Source organism: Euleptes europaea, chromosome 5 (assembly GCF_029931775.1).
Source record: "Euleptes europaea isolate rEulEur1 chromosome 5, rEulEur1.hap1, whole genome shotgun sequence".
Taxonomy (NCBI): domain Eukaryota; kingdom Metazoa; phylum Chordata; class Lepidosauria; order Squamata; family Sphaerodactylidae; genus Euleptes; species Euleptes europaea.
Window position 1 is genome coordinate 21441593 of NC_079316.1, and position 15639 is coordinate 21457231.

General features: G+C 46.9%; 1 protein-coding gene across 1 annotated transcript in view; it reads right to left on the reverse strand.

Moving 5' to 3' along the window:
- The window catches only part of SERPINI1 (serpin family I member 1), a 47465-nt gene that overhangs the window by 12429 nt on the left and 19397 nt on the right, over positions 1-15639 (reverse strand). The window contains exon 5 of the mRNA XM_056850005.1: positions 1600-1697. Coding sequence (XP_056705983.1) covers positions 1600-1697 — 98 coding nt within the window. The remainder of the gene's footprint in view (positions 1-1599; positions 1698-15639) is intronic.

Consider the following 15639-nt stretch of genomic DNA (forward strand, 5'->3'; position numbering starts at 1 on the left):
TTTTCTTACCACATCAATGCCTTGGGGGATCTTTTCAAAATGTTCTTTAATGGCTATGGTTATTTATAAAGCCGTAACTGCAATGGACAGTCACTTTTGATGAAGTTTTAATTTTGTGTGTGCATTGTAAAGCCACTTTGGAGCCCCTCCTGATGTGAAAGCAGTCTACACACGTACATTTACTGAAAAGCATAACTGTTTCAATTTATGCCTTCCTCCTGCACATTCTGTTTATTAATTAAAATGTTTACATCCTGCCTTTTCCAAGGTGACTAACAAATGTATCTCAAAAAGTGGCCAATGGCAAAACAATCAACAGCAAAAAAAAAACCCTTTTGTTGCCTCCTTTTAGAACATTTTTTTTAGAAATACACTGACTTTGAACATGAAGATTCCATGCAGTGTAATCCTAAGGAGGTAGGGTTGCCAACCTCCAGGTGGTGGCTGGAGATCTCCTGCTATTACAACTGAGCTCCAGCCGATAGAGATCAGCTCACCTGGAGAAAATGGCTGCTTTGGCAATTGGACTCTATGGCATTGAAGTCCCTCACCCCCTTCAAACCCCACCCTCCTCAGGCTCTGTCCCAAAAATCTCCAGGTATTTCCCAACCCAGAGCCCTGTCCCCATCCCCCTGATAGAACAAGGACTGTCAGTGGTGGAGAAGTAACTTGCCAAGGCTGGCCAAGCCAGCTCAGGTAGTGGTGCATCTTATTGAGCTGGATGGGCAGCGTTGAAGTTTGCCAGGGCCAGCCAAGCCCCCCATCCCATACTGGCTGGGCCTGGGAAGGGGACACAGGAGATACGGGCTGCGGGGCCATTGGCCCACTGGAGCTTTTCCTGGGGTCATAATTAGGTTTGCCAGCCTCCAGGTGGTCACAGGAGATCTCCTGCCATTACAACTGATCTCCAGCTGATAGAGATCAGTTCCCCTGGAGAAAATGGCCGCTTTGGTAATTGGACTCTATGGCATTGAAGTCCCTCCTGTCCCCAAACCCCGCCCTCCTCAGGCTCCGCCCCAAAAACCTCCCACTGGTGGCGAAGAGGGACCTGGCAATCCTAGATCTCCCAGAATTACAACTGATTTCCAGATGACACAGTCCAATTCTCCTAGAGAAAATGGGTGCTTTGGAGGGTGGGCTGTATGGCATTATACACCATTGAAGTCCCTTCCCTCCCCAAATCCCACCCTCCTCAGGCTCTACCCCCAAAATCTCCAGGTATTTCCCAACCCAGAGCTGACAACCATAGCCATAATGGCCAGTTTGCCTAGGACTGCCCACTGGCCTGTGAGGCCTGGAAATCTCCCAGAATTACAACTGATCTCCAGACTACAGGGATGAGTTCCCCTGGAGACAATGGCTGCTTCGTAGGATGGACAGTATGGCATTATACCCTGCTGAGGTCTTCCCCAGGCTCCCCCCTAAATCTCCAGGAATTTTCCAACCCAGAGTTGGGAACCCTAACTTCGCCCCTCTTTGTCTTTTAAAACCAGGGCCAGAGGGGTGGGGAAACCATCTTGCCTGTCCCCGTTTCAGCACGTTTCCCCACCCCAATCGGTTTCAAACTGAAATATGCAATAAATGTAAAATGCCTCTTACCAGACATTCCAGTGAGATCAGCACTTGGACTGAATATTTCTGTGATTCCCAGGCCCTTCAAAACATCCTTCATATCAATTTCCTGTTCTATTGTGAACCTAGAGAGCGCATAAAAGGATGAAACATAAAACACTCTTAAAAAAGAAGAAAGAATCATATTTGCAAGTTGTCACTATTGAAACAGAGAGACAAAAAATTGGAATTAATATAGAAACAGTCAGTAAGGTGAGCCGGTAGCTCAGCATGGAGAATAGCAATTAGGAACAAGATGAATAGTATTTATTGAATAGGCATTCATAACTAGCTTATTGTTATGCATTGTTTCATTTGCTGGAATACCCTAAAATTAACTGTTCTGTGCTTATACGACCCCCACCATTCCCAAAGTTTCCAGCAAAGGACTCTGGGTCAACAGATGTGGGGGGGGAACGTCTGTGTACGGAGCCAACTGAAATGTAGTCAGTTTTAAATAGCAGCTGAGAGCGGATTCAAAAGACCGAACAGGAAACAAAATTATTATTATTAAGCAGGAAAGCTGCACAGAGCAGACATTTAAATGAAAACATTTGCATCTGCCTAAGGGGGAAAAAACCCCTTCCTTTTAATAAATTAAAAATTTAAATAAATACAGCGTGGTGTAGTGGTTAAGAGCGGTGGTTTGGAGCAGTGGACTCTGATCTGGAGAAGCGGGTTTGGTTCCCACTCTTCCACCTGAGCGGCGGAGGCTAATCTGGTGAACTGGATTTGTTTCCCCACTCCTCCACACGAAGCCAGCTGGGTGACCTTGGGTTAGTCACACTCCCTCAGTCCCACCTTCCTCACAGGGTGTCTGTTGTGGGGAGGGGAAGGGAAGGTGGTTGTAAGCCGGTTTGATTCTTCCCTAAGTGGTAGAGGAAGTCGGCATATAAAAAACCAACTCTTCTCTCTCTTAAAGGCCAAATCTATCACAAAGCATTTTCTGATAAGATGGCCAAACCAACACATTGTCGTTGGAGGTTCTGAGAGGATGCCAGAAACGAGGTCTGGTGTTCCTGAGGACAAGTCAGTAGACTCTGAAAGTGGACCCTGAAAAGAGCTGGATGATGGGAACAGATGGTCAACTAATCCAACCTTCTGTCCCAAACCAACAAGAGCCACCCACAAATCAACCTACACTATCTGGACCACAAAGCGCTGCAGGCAGTGACTAGGTGTTTCACGGAACGGTGCTTTCAAGAGCAAATAGCTACAGATGCCGAAGTAAAAAAAAGAAAGACATAAATATACAACAGGGAAAAGCAAACAACCCAACTGTATTAAAAAACAGTTCCACTACCTGAGAACTTTAAAGAAGTATAACAAGGGGTGCACACTTAAAAACACATTTTAAGTTGGTTATCGATATGTTGGGAAAGGCACGGTTATCATTTCCACAAAAAATGGCAGTATTGTTATCATCTCAGGAAGTCGCTTTAACAAATATTGGAAAAATAATCCCAAGTGAAAACAATTGTCATGGCCTATTAAAATGATGTCGGGATGTGACATCACCCCATGGGTCAGTAATGATCCGGTGCTTGCACAGGGGACTACCTTTACCTTTTACTAAAATGATAAATTCTAAAGCCCCACCCCCAAGGCAGTAGGAGCTGGGACAGAGAGAGAAGAAGTGTGTCCGGGCCACCAGCTGGTCCATACCACTCCTGCCCATTAAACTTGAAGGGGCCATCATTGTCTATGGGTGGTGGACCTAGACTCCAGTCTCCGGAGGCCAGGTCTACCGCTCGTTGAAAAAATGGCTTTTTCAAGTTTAAAGGGCAGAAGTGCCACGGAGTGTCTGCTGCACGCTTCGACCTCCCTAACTTCTCCTGATGCTGCACTGGCTATTCTCAATTCTGATATTTTCAGGAGTGGAAACAGTTGAGATGGGAATAGTCGGGGGGTGGGGGGTGGGATTTCCAGAGTGCTGTAGTGGTTAAATGTGGTGGACTCTAATTTAGAGAACCAGGCAGAGAAAAGCAGGGTATAAAAACTAACTCTTCTTCTTCTTTTCACTGTAAGATATTGGACATTGCTGATCTAATTACAGAAATACTGGGCATTTTATTGGGTTGTCAATATCTAATTGCACTGCCCTAATTCTGAGCACTGAAACAAAAATGAGGAAATGAAAAGCACACATTCCCTGGTAGTATCATTGGTCCGATTATGTCCATACTATCTGGGAAGGGGCCGTAGCTCAGATGAAGAACATCTGCTGGGCATGCAGAAGGTCCCAGGTTCAATCTCCAGCATCTTCACTTTTGGATCTGGCAGTAGCTGATGTGAAAGACCTCTGCCTGAGCCTCCGGAGAGTCGCTACCAGTCAGAATAGTCAATACTGACTTGGATGGACCAAGGGTCTGATTCAGTATAAGGCAGCTTCATGGATTTATGTGTACTATTACTTAGGGATGGTGACCATTTAAACTGGTTTCGAACACAAATGGTTCACTTCTGGAGCTCTGTGCCATGTCAGAGTTGTGGATTCTCTTGTACCCCCATTCTGTTTACAGAAACGCTGTGCTGGAGCCAACTCATAGTATACATGGAGTACGCCATAAATAAAACTGGTCATATTGAAGATTATTATTATATCGTCATTTTGGACCCCGCCCCCCAATTAGGGGTGCCAGGTTCCTCTTCGCCACCAGGAGGTTTTTGGGGTAGAGCCTGAGGAGAGTGGCTTTTGGGGAGGGGAGGGACTTCAATGCCATAGAGTCCAATTGCCAAAGGGGCCATTTTCTCCAGGTGAACTGATCTCTATTGACTGGCGATCAGTTGTAATAGCAGGAGGTCTCCAGCCACCACCTGGAGGTAGGCAACCCTAATGGTGCAAAGTTGAGTGAGTGAGTGAGTGGTGAGTGTGTGTTTGGCTAGGCACCCATGTGCTTGGCATCTCCATCTTTTCCAGTTTTCCTTTCCTCTTAACACTTGATCAATGCTATTCACATGTATGGAGGCGAGCAGATAGGGTTGCCAGGTCCCTCTTCACCACCGGCAGGAGGTATTTGGGGCGGCGCCTGAGGAGGGCGGGGTTTGGGGAGGGGAGGGACTTCAATGCCATAGAGTCCAATTGCCGAAGTGGCCATTTTCTCTAGGTGAACTGATCTTTATTGGCTGGAGGACAGTTGTAATAGCAGGAGATCTCCAGCTAGTACCTGGAGGTTGGCAACCCTACCCCCCAATATACACTATGCATAGAGATGCAGATAGGCAGAAACCACCAATCAGCAGAAATTGTTTCTGGGAAGAAAGGCAACCAGGGATTTGGACCATTAGCACGACAAAATCAAACAAACAGTCTCGGCCATCTGGACTCCTGCAGCAACAGTGTCTGCCTGAAAGCAACGGTGAGAGAAGGTAACCGGAGCCAGATTAAAAATGTCCCGGAGGCACGCCGCCAGACAAAGCCCCGTTGCTGGAAACAGTGGAGGGACTTAAGGGCTTTTATTTGAACGACGGAACCATTAATTATGAAGGGTTTCCACTGCGCTGTCAGGAGCCGTAGCATGCAGCGGGGGAGCACGTAGCACATCGCCGTTACCTCGTGTGGTTCTTCCGAAAGCCAGATGGCCGGAGACTGTGGGTGCAGTTGGCAAAATGCTGCCTCTGCAAAAAAGGACTCTGAATTGAGAGGAAGCCTTGCCCTGGAAGGAGAGCGGAGGCTGGGTTGCCCCTCCTCCGCTCGGTGAAGACCCAAAGAGATGTTCCGGTAAACGCAGGGTAGCTGCTGAAATGGGGCCTCTGTGTGTCTACTTCCCACCTACCCCTGCCTATTGCTGGGTGCCATTTAGTGGCATCTGGGCATTGCAAATGATAAAAATTAACCATCGGGGAAGGTCCTATGTTAGAAAAATCATTGCAAAACAAAGCTGTTAGCCAGCGAGCATCCCCTGGCCTTGATCTTAACCACACAATTAAAAAATGTTAGAATCATTAACTGATAGCCAGCAGGGCACCATGGTGCCATGAGAGAGGTATTCTAATCTACTAGGCCAGGACAGTGGTTCCAAGACCACTTGGGTCACCCGGGTTTCCATCCTCACTATGCCAGAATCAGGTGATTGGCTCTGCCTGACCTACCTCATAGTGTTGTTGTGAGAATCAGATGGAGGAGAGAAGAAGCATGTCTCCAGCCCTGCGTTTGTTGGAGGCAGGATAAAATGTGCTAGACAAACAGATGCTATGTAAGGAGGTGGGAAAAACGAGGCAGCAGCATCTGGTTTGGATCTCAGTCTGCTGAGAGGCAGGGTGGTTTAGTGGTTAGAGTGTTGGACTGGGTTAGAGTGTTGGACTGGGAGAGTGTTGATCTGGGAGATCAAGGTTGGAATCCCCACTCTGCCATAGAAGCTTGCTAGGTGACCTTGGGCCAGTCACACACTCTCAGCCTAACCTTCCTCAAAGGGTTGTTGTGAGATAAAATAGAGGAGAATGACACATCACTTTGGGTCCCCATTGGGGAGAAAGGCGGAGTATAAATGAAGTACAAAAAAATAAAATGAAATGAACAACAAAGTGCCACGGATTACAAGAAAGTCAGTTCAGAGTAAGAAGGAAGTGGCTATGCTGTGCTTAAGCTGCATATGAGCTTCTTCTGTCTTGAATATGCAAGCTCTTAGGGAAAAGAGGCTCCTTCAAAAAGCCAAACTCGTGATCAAGCACAGTGTGAGAAAGTGTACATTTTCACTGCATGCACGGTGCAGAAGTTAAGGAATGAACTATGTACCTTCCACATAGTTATCCCACCCTTACTCCAAGGAACTCAGAGCAGTGTGCGTGTTTTCCCCTCCTCCATTTTTGTCCTCACAACAACCCTCTGAGGTATGTTCGACTGAGAGCAAACGACTGCCCCAAAGTAACCCAGTGAGGTTTGTGACTGAGTAAGGATTTGAACCCTAGCGCAGCACTCAGACCAATATATGACACTGGTTTCACTTTCCAGGTTTGTTGCCGCATTCGGGAACTGCAAGAGCCTGAACTCTTCTTAAATGGAAGCAGCAGTTTCAAAAAACCCAAACCCCCCCCCCCCCGAAAATGTTCAGAGACTCTGAACCATTTTTAAGAGGGTCAGCACTTTTCAGGAGAGACCTCAAACGTGAAAAGGTAATCCCCCGCTAAGAAATGAGCTGGAGAGCTCAAGCCAGAAGAAACTTTTGCAATATTAAATAGCCGAAGCAGCAGCTAAAGAACTTAACTGGCTGGTTAATCTGAATCCATAACAAGCCATTCAGCCCCTCCACTCCACGGACTCTGGCTTCTCCCTTTTCCTCCAGTGTCGGAAGACCCGCGAGGAAGCCGAGTCCAAGGCAGAATTCGTCCTTCCCTAGGAGAAGAAACACATTTGGGGATCTACCTTGTAGCACACTGTGAAGCCCAGAGGCTGCCGTTGACTGTTCAGTGTTTTTTTCTCCTCCTGACCTCTGCCAATTGGTCGTTCCATGGGGTCACTGAGGTGTAGGGCTGCCAGGTCCCTCTTTGCCAGCAGCGGGGGATTTTTGGGTCAGAGCCTGAGAAGGGCGGGGTTTGGGGAGGGGAGGGACATCAATGTAGGGTTGCCAACCTCCAGGTACTAACCAAATAGAATAACACCTGTGCTGTAAATCCTAGGAAATGTGTGAGTCTTCGTGCTGTTCTATTCAGTTCTCACCTCCAGGTACTAGCTGGAGATCTCCCGCTATTACAGCTGATCTCCAGCCGACCGAGATCAGTTCCCCTGGAGAAAATGGCCGCTTTGGCAACTGGACTCTATGGCATTGAAGAACCTTCCCTCCCCAAACTCTGCCCTCCTCAGGCTCTGCCTCAAAAACCTCCCGCCGGTGATGAAGAGGGACCTGGCAACCCTAGGTGTAGGAGGGGCTGGGGCTCAGTGGCAGAGCATCTGCTTGGCATGCAGAAAGACCCCAATTCAATTACCGATATCTCCAATTCAGAGTTGTTTCTTGGAATGCAGAATGCCCCAGGATCAATCCCCGGCCTCTCCAGCTAAAAAGGATCAGGCGGCAGGTAGACTGCTGTCTGAGCACTGAGAATAGACAACGCTGACTGTGATGGACTGACTCGGTATACGGCAGTTTCACATGTTCATGACGGGAAAAGGCTTGGCCCAGGGGTGTGGCCTCCTTGTGGGGCTGCCAGCTCTGAGCGGGGAAATACCTGGCGACTTTGGGTGTGTGTGTGTGTGTGTGTGTGTGGAGCCAGAGGAGGGCAGGGTTTAGGGAGGGGAGGGACTTCAGTGGGGTATAATGCCACAGAGTCCACCTTCCAAAGCAGCCATTTTCTCCAGGTGAACTGAACTCTGTTGCCTGGAGATCAGTTGTAATCACAGGAGACCACCAGCCACCACCTGGAGGTTGGAAACCCCGCCTCCATGGCATATATGGCCCAAACGAGATGTGTCCCTGGGAGATCTCAGAATGGATTTTGCCAGTGTTATTAAAATGGGAGCAACACCAGAGCAGCTCCCTAAGTGTAATCAAACTACGTAGGATCTTTGCACTAGCTAGATGCGATGTACTACCATCTGCTGTATTGGAAGGTAGATACAATAAGATTCTGCTTGAAAGAAGAATCTGCCCATGTGAACTTGGAGAAGTCGAGACAAGGGAGCATGTTTTCTTTAAATGCCCTATTTATAATCAGCTCCGACTCACCATATTATCCCCACTTATCGAAAACCTATCCGGCTATTCGAATAAATATAAACTTGAAAAATTACTGGCGGACGAAAACCCCTTGAACACAAGACAGGTTGCCAAATTTTGTGTTGCGGAGACTAAAGTACGCAGTAAATTAAAAAGCAAAGACCCAGTCAAAGTTTGAGCTTTAACTATTGGATTTCAAAAGTGGAGAAGCCTGATGGCTGTTCTGTTAATAGGAAAGAGATAATTGTTAAATTATTGTGCGGTAATCTGATTTTAATTTTGATAAATTTTTATATCATATTTTATCTGAAATGCTGTATGATTGCTACATATAGTGTGTATTTATTGGTCTTTGACCACAAGTAAAATTGATTGATTGATTGATTCATTAATTCATTCATTCAGAGCAGCTCCTTGTTTTGCATTGAAGCCACAGTGCAGGGAAAGCGGGGGTTAACTCTGACAGCCCTGTTGCTGTTAGCCCCAGAAGGGAAAAAGTGGGATGGAAGCTGTGCTTTTTCCTTTCCAGGACTGACAGCAGCCCAGGAAAGAGGATTGGTTCCAATTGGCAAAACAATTTGGGATAGGGGGCTTTCCCCCTGAGAATGGTGGATGTAACCTGAACTAGGTCTCTATGAGGCCGCCAATTTTCTTCGCATCTCGTTTAGAACATAAGAAAGGCCCTGCTGGATCAGACCAAGGCCCATCAAGTCCAGCAGTCTGTTCACACAATGGCCAACCAGGTGCCTCTAGGAAGCCACAAACAAGACAACTGCAGTGGCATTGTCTCACCTGTGTTCCAAAGAACCTAATATGATAGGCATGCTTCTCTGATCCTGGAGAGAATAGGTATGCATCATGACCAGTATCCCTTTTGACTAGTAGCCATGGATAGCCCTTTCCTCCATGAACATGTCCACTTCCCCCTTAAAGCCTTCCAACTGGCAGCCATCACCATATTCTGGGGCAGGGAGTTCCACAATTTAACCATATGTTGTGTGAAGAAATACTTCCGTTTATCTGTTTTGAATCTCTCACCCTCCAGCTTCAGCAGATGACCCTGCATTCTAGTATTATGAGAGAGGAAGAAAAGCTTAACCACCCTCTTTCCAAGCTAAACAGCCCTAAGAGTTTTAACCGCTCCTCACAGGGCAGTTGCTCTAGTCTCATATTGCTCCCTTGCAATACGATGGTGAAAGACATGATGGTGCTGCTGCAGTCGTCTTGCTTGTGGGCTTCCTAGAGGCACCTGGTTGGCCACTGTGTGAACAGACTGCTAGACTTGATGGGCCTTGGTCTGATCCAGCATGGCTTTTCTTATGTTTTTATGCAAATGAACTGAGGGGCTGGGAACCATACAGCTTCCATGGGTGTGCCCATAGGCTAGGGTATCCCATACTGGACTGTTTTTTTTTTTTTTTTGGGGAGGGGTATTTTAGACCTCTGAATGGTAGACACTCCTTCCATCCTAATCAATCAACTACATTTTCACTTGTCAATTGCCTGGTTCTAGGCAGGAGGAGGATGGTGGGTACCTAACTAGAGACCATGCTGTAAAATGCTCATGCGCCTGGAGAAAAGCGCCACCCAGCATGACACTGCCCAAAGACTGGTGAGGAGAAGCCTTTTTTGACCCCAGTTCCTACTTGTTTGGCATGAGCGACGCTGCAAAACGTCCTAGCGGTGCTAGGTTGCTACGACCGTAAACTAAGCATTTTATATTTCTTTGACAGTCTGAGATTTTGTTGTGTGCTCAGCAGGGAAGGAATAATTTCTGGCTGTGACAGGGAAGTCCTTGGAGCCTTCCCGTTACAATTACCTACAAGATGACAATTCATTTGGATTTAATTTGATCCAAATAGAAGCCCTTCTTACTGTCACCTCCAATTTCGCGGTTGAAATGATGATTTCTGCCAGTTACCTGGAGCAAGGGCAGAATGTAAGAACAGGTGTGCTAGATGAGACCAATGGTATATTTGTAGGGTTGCTGGACTTGATGGACCTTGGTCTGATCCAGCATTGCCTTTTTTATGTTCTTATGTTCTTAATATTGAGACAGCAAGATAGATTTCCCCTGAATGTGGAGGATCCACTTAAGCAGTCTGATTTAATAGTTTGTGATAACCTCTTTTCCTTTCTGTAAATGTACTGAAATGTATTAAGACAGCAAGGGAATAGCTTGTTGCTGGGCAGGATAACTCTCTGTGGGTGCTAAGGTAGTGGGGGAAAAGTCATGGAAAGTCATGTTGAACGATAACAAGAACTGGAACTAGAAAGAACCGCTGGAGTTCTTAAGGCTCCAGACAATGTAAAACAACCAGATAAGCACAGAATGCTGATGTGCCTTGTCAGAGTGTGGATTTTGGATAAATGTCTGTTCCCCAGTAGAATCGGGGCTCAGTGTTTTTGCTTGCTAGAGTAACTGAGCCGCAGGTGCGAATAAACTGTTTTTCTTGATAACGGTTTTGGGTCTCTCTCTCTCCCCCTCGAACCCTGGTTTCCACTACAATATGGATCTCTCAGCTACAGGTGGTGGCCTTCTCATGCCCCAGGATCATGTTAACAGAAAGACCTATGAACCAAACTAAACGTCACAGCATCCTTATGGGCCACAAGGCTGCCACAGCCATTTTGTAACACTACAAGGGAGCTGGTACCCCTGTGGCTGTTTCAGCACATGAAAAAGTGCATGGGTGGGGGGACGACAAGAATGCCACCTCCAGGTGGCCAACCTCCAGATGGTGGCTAGAGATCTCCTGGGATTACAACTGTTACCGTATGTATGCATGCTGTATGTGTAACTTAATCAAGGGAAACAAGTTCCTTGTAATTGCATCAGGGGAAAACAAGCACCCTGTGGAGCTTGGAGTTCCCCAGGGCTCCTGAACTGTATGCTCCCATTGGCTACTGGGTTCCCCCCCCCCCAATCATGGACTTGGGGGGGATTGGCCACAGGCGGCCAAGCAGGCATATAAGCAGGGGTCCGGTCACTGTAGGTTAGTTCAGTTCTTGTTCTCACAATAAAGCGCTGTTGTTGGAACTCCATCTCCGACCTTGTGCGTTCCCCCACCAGAACTTAACAACTGATCTCCAGGCAACAGAGAACATTTCACCTAGAGAAAATAGCTGCTTTGGAAGGTGGAAATCTATGGCATTATACCCCATTGAAGTCCCTCTCCTCCCCAAACCCCACCCTCCTCTGGCTGCACCCCTAAAATCTTCAGTTATTTCCCAACCCAGAGCAGAAAACCCTATCTTTGAAGCATTTTAAACTGTCTTTAAAATGGCACCCTCGCCCTTATGGCGGTGAGGACAACACCCCTTAAGTGAGGCCCCAAGCTGAGTTGATCCAAGCAACTGTGATTAGACAGAGCTACAGATATCTCCGCTGCCTGTTTCAATGAAATTGGCATCCAAATCATGAGAGATTTAATTTTCAAAGCAACACACAACCAAACACCAAATTATTGTCGAAGGCTTTCACGGTCAGAGTTCATTGGTTCTTGTAGGTTATCCGGGCTGTGTAAAAAAAAAAATACCAAGACCACGGTTACACAGCCCGGATAACCTACAAGAACCAACAAACACCAAATGTCTGTCACTACAGGACTCACTCCTAGGAGTTGTCTACTACTAACTACCCTAAATAACAGTACAGGATATGGTTCAGTTGACACAATGGTGGCAGAAAGGGCTTCCCAATGCTCTCTATAGCATGCTTTTTTAGATTGGCCAAGAGATTTTCACCAGAATTGATATAGGTGTCTCCCCAGCCTCTTTAAATGATATATCTTCAAGGTAAACCATGGGGCTGGGAGCCTACAGATGGGGTGGGGGTGGAGAGTGACCCTTGTCTGCAACTTGCCATAGTCTGGCCTTCCTAGCCCCCACCAAGGGCCCAACAGATTCACTGCTTACTAGGTTCTCAAAACCCTTCATGGCCTCTTGGAATCTCACAGAATCCATCGGGGGGATGACTACCCTGATCTGTTCACCACTCTTGAGGCCAATTCTTTTGGGAGCCGTATTAAAAACAAAGAAAGCCTTCATGATTTATCCACTCTGGTCAATTGTTCTGTTTTATACCCAGAACCAGAAACATGGGAGCACAATGAAAGCCTAACCTACCTTTTGGGTTGGGGTTTTTTTATTTATTTTATTTATTTACTTCATTTGTGCCCCATCTTTCTCCTCAACGGGGACCCAACATGGCTTACATTGTTCTCTGCTCCTCCATTTTATCTCCACAACAGCCCTGCGAGGCAGTTTAGGCTGAGAGCGCGTGACTGGCCCCAGGACTGGGGCTGCCAATCTCCAGGTAGTAGCTGGAGATCTCCTGCTATTACAACTGATCTCCAGCCGATAGAGATCAGTTCACCTGGAGAAAATGGCCACTTTGGCAACTGGACTCTATGGCATTGAAGTCACTCCCCAAACCCTGCACTCCTCAGGCTCCACCCCAAAACCTCCCGCCAGTGGTGAAGAGGGATTTGGCAACCCTACCCTGGACACCCAGCAAGCTTCCATGACAGAGGGGAGATTTGAACCTGGTAGAACCATTGATTCTGCCCTGAACGCTTTCCTCATATCCCACATGTCCCTCATGTCCCACAGTCAAAACCTGCTCCTGCCTACATAGACCAGTCATGGGTTCTTCTGACCCTTGGTCACACCTTAGCATAAGGCCAGGATGTGACAAAACCCTGTTGTTGTTTTTTAAACCTACCGAGAATATCCTTGAAGGCTCTGTGCCCAGCATTTGCAAGACTTTTCGTAAATATTAATGAGCAAAGTGGAGCCTAGTATGGATAAAATTAGATGCCATTTCTCTCCAGCATATTTTCGCAATCGGAAAGGGGAGGGGGAAAGGAGCCCAAATCTGAAGTGTGGTACTCCAACGCTGTAATTCCCTTATTAAATTCCAGAGATTAATTGCAGACTTCCAGGGTGAACGTCTCCAAGGATTTCACGCAGATCTGCTGGATGTTATCAACACACTTAATAAATACTTCATACATATTTTATGGCATGCCTAAAAAAGAGGGGAAGGGGGAAGGAAGGAGGGAGGGGGCCAGCATGTGTGGCCCGCAGGCCGTACACACTGAGAAACAGCAGCGGATTGAAATTAAATTTCCAGTGCTCTGAAAGATTCCATCCAATTATAAAGTGAACATTTTTTAAACTTTTACATTTGTAATAGGGGTTGGAACGACTCAGCAAGGCTGAGTTAATCACAACATTTTCCCCATTTTCTGCCTGCGCTATCTGCGTCCTACCGACACGGCCGTTTACTCGTCTTAATGGCAAACTGGAAAACGGTACAGGATTGTTAAATTATACTTCGCTTCATTCTCAAATTATTGTTTCTGAGCCAAAGTGATCAACATTTTTTAATCCACTTTTGTGTAGCGGTGAAACAGACCATGGAACTAATTTGCAAAAATGTCTCCCAAGCATAATTTAGTTGAAGAACATAAAAAGGAAGACATACTGGCTAATAACAGCAACCCAGTGCGAGGTATCCTCCTTATGAATTGTTTCACTCTGCAATGGAGTCTTGCTGCCTTGCGTGCAATGTGCGCATTTAATGGTGGCACCATGTGCACATGGATTGCACATCTTTCCTTCAATGTCGCACTTCGGGGCAAGGATAGTCACAGACCGGGAGCGGCTCTCCAGGGTCTCAGGGAGAGGTATTACATATCACCTGCTGCTGCTTAGTTTTTTTAACTGGGGATGCCAGGGACTGAACCTGGGACCTTCTGCAGGTAAAGCAGAGGCTCTTCCACTGAGCCACGGTCCCTCCACGAGCAGAAATCCTTCCACCTGTGGAAGTACTCGGATAATTCCCAGCCAGTGTGATGCACTAAGACAGGGGTGTCAAACTCATTTGCTACGAGGGCTGGATATAACATAAATGTCACTTGGCTGGGTCATGCCTCGTCAGCCCAGATCAAGAGTGTGAGGGGTGGCTGCCTCGGCTGGTGAGCCCGCAGTGGGCTTGCCAGCCCAGATTGGGGTGGCTGCCTTGGCTGGCCCATGGGCTGGATACAAGCTCTCAAGGGGCCAGATCCGGCCCTCGGGCCGTATGTTTGACATCCGTGCACTAAGACATTCTTCCCTTTGATTGTTCGGAGAACCCGCCATTTAATTTTACTGGGAGAGCCTAATTTGCTTTCTCATTTTGAAAAGAGAAATATGAGAATGATTTCTATTTACTTCCTCCAGGAAGGAAACACAAGAACTGATTTATGTGGCTGCCCTGACCACACTGCAATTGGCCGCCTGTGGTTAATCAGATCAGCAACTGCAACTTCCAAATTCTTACGGGGATCTAAAATTACAACACTCTTTGTCAGCAAAAAGAGCTTGCAGTCCCGCATGTCCCAGCAAAAGAAGTCAGGTCAGGAAGCTGCATAATTTCCCGGGAGAGAGGCAGAGCAAGAGAGACTTGCCTTTAAATGTACAGTATCGCTGCACATTTGTAGTGTTCCTCCAGTACACTGTACTTTAAGAAGAAATCTGAACTAAACACCAGGTACCTATCTGCTGGGTGAAGACACAGACTCCAGCTCTTATCAGAAGGAGCAGATTTCAGCACAGCTCTAGTCTCTGAATACTTGCTGACATATTGCTTGTTGACATATTGCTTGTTGCTGAGTTGTACCATATTCTGGTACAACTCAACACGAGACAGTTCATCATATAATTAACCTGTAATAGCCAACTTCCCAACTATGTTCTACACCAGTGATGCCCAACCTAGAGCTCAGGGACACCTTGGTGGCCTCCAATGTGTTTCCCTTCACCCACTTCCTTCTCCCCCAAAGCCTCTCTTCCCCACAGTAAAAAGCCAATCGTGGCTTTCCTCCAGCTCATGGCACCAGGAAATACTTCAGAAGAGTCTAGGAGGCATCATCTTTGTGTCTACCCATCTACCCAGAACATCCATTTGGGCTTCCTAGAGGCACCTGGGTGGCCACAGTGTGAACAGACTGCTGGACTTGATGGACCTTGGTCTGATCCAGCAGGGCTTTTCTGTTCTTAAGAAACAGCTGCCTCAGTCATAGAAGGACACTTGGCTTGAAACCGCCCAGCACTTTCTGATTAGGTCCATTCCCCATGGTAGCCATTCTGTAGGTGTCCATGAAGATATTTTTGGGTGGCACCCACTACCAGTTTTCCAAACTCCAGAAGATCTAGATTGGGGATGCCTGTTCTAGACAGAGATTCAGTGTGGGGAGGCAGAGCTGAATATCCCTAAAAAGAAGCAAAAACACCTTCTTGCCTAGCACAGAGCATTGTGCTTTATTTAGTTACTTAATAAATTAATTATATATTTGCCCCGCCCTTTCTCGACCTAAGCCGGGCTCAGGAC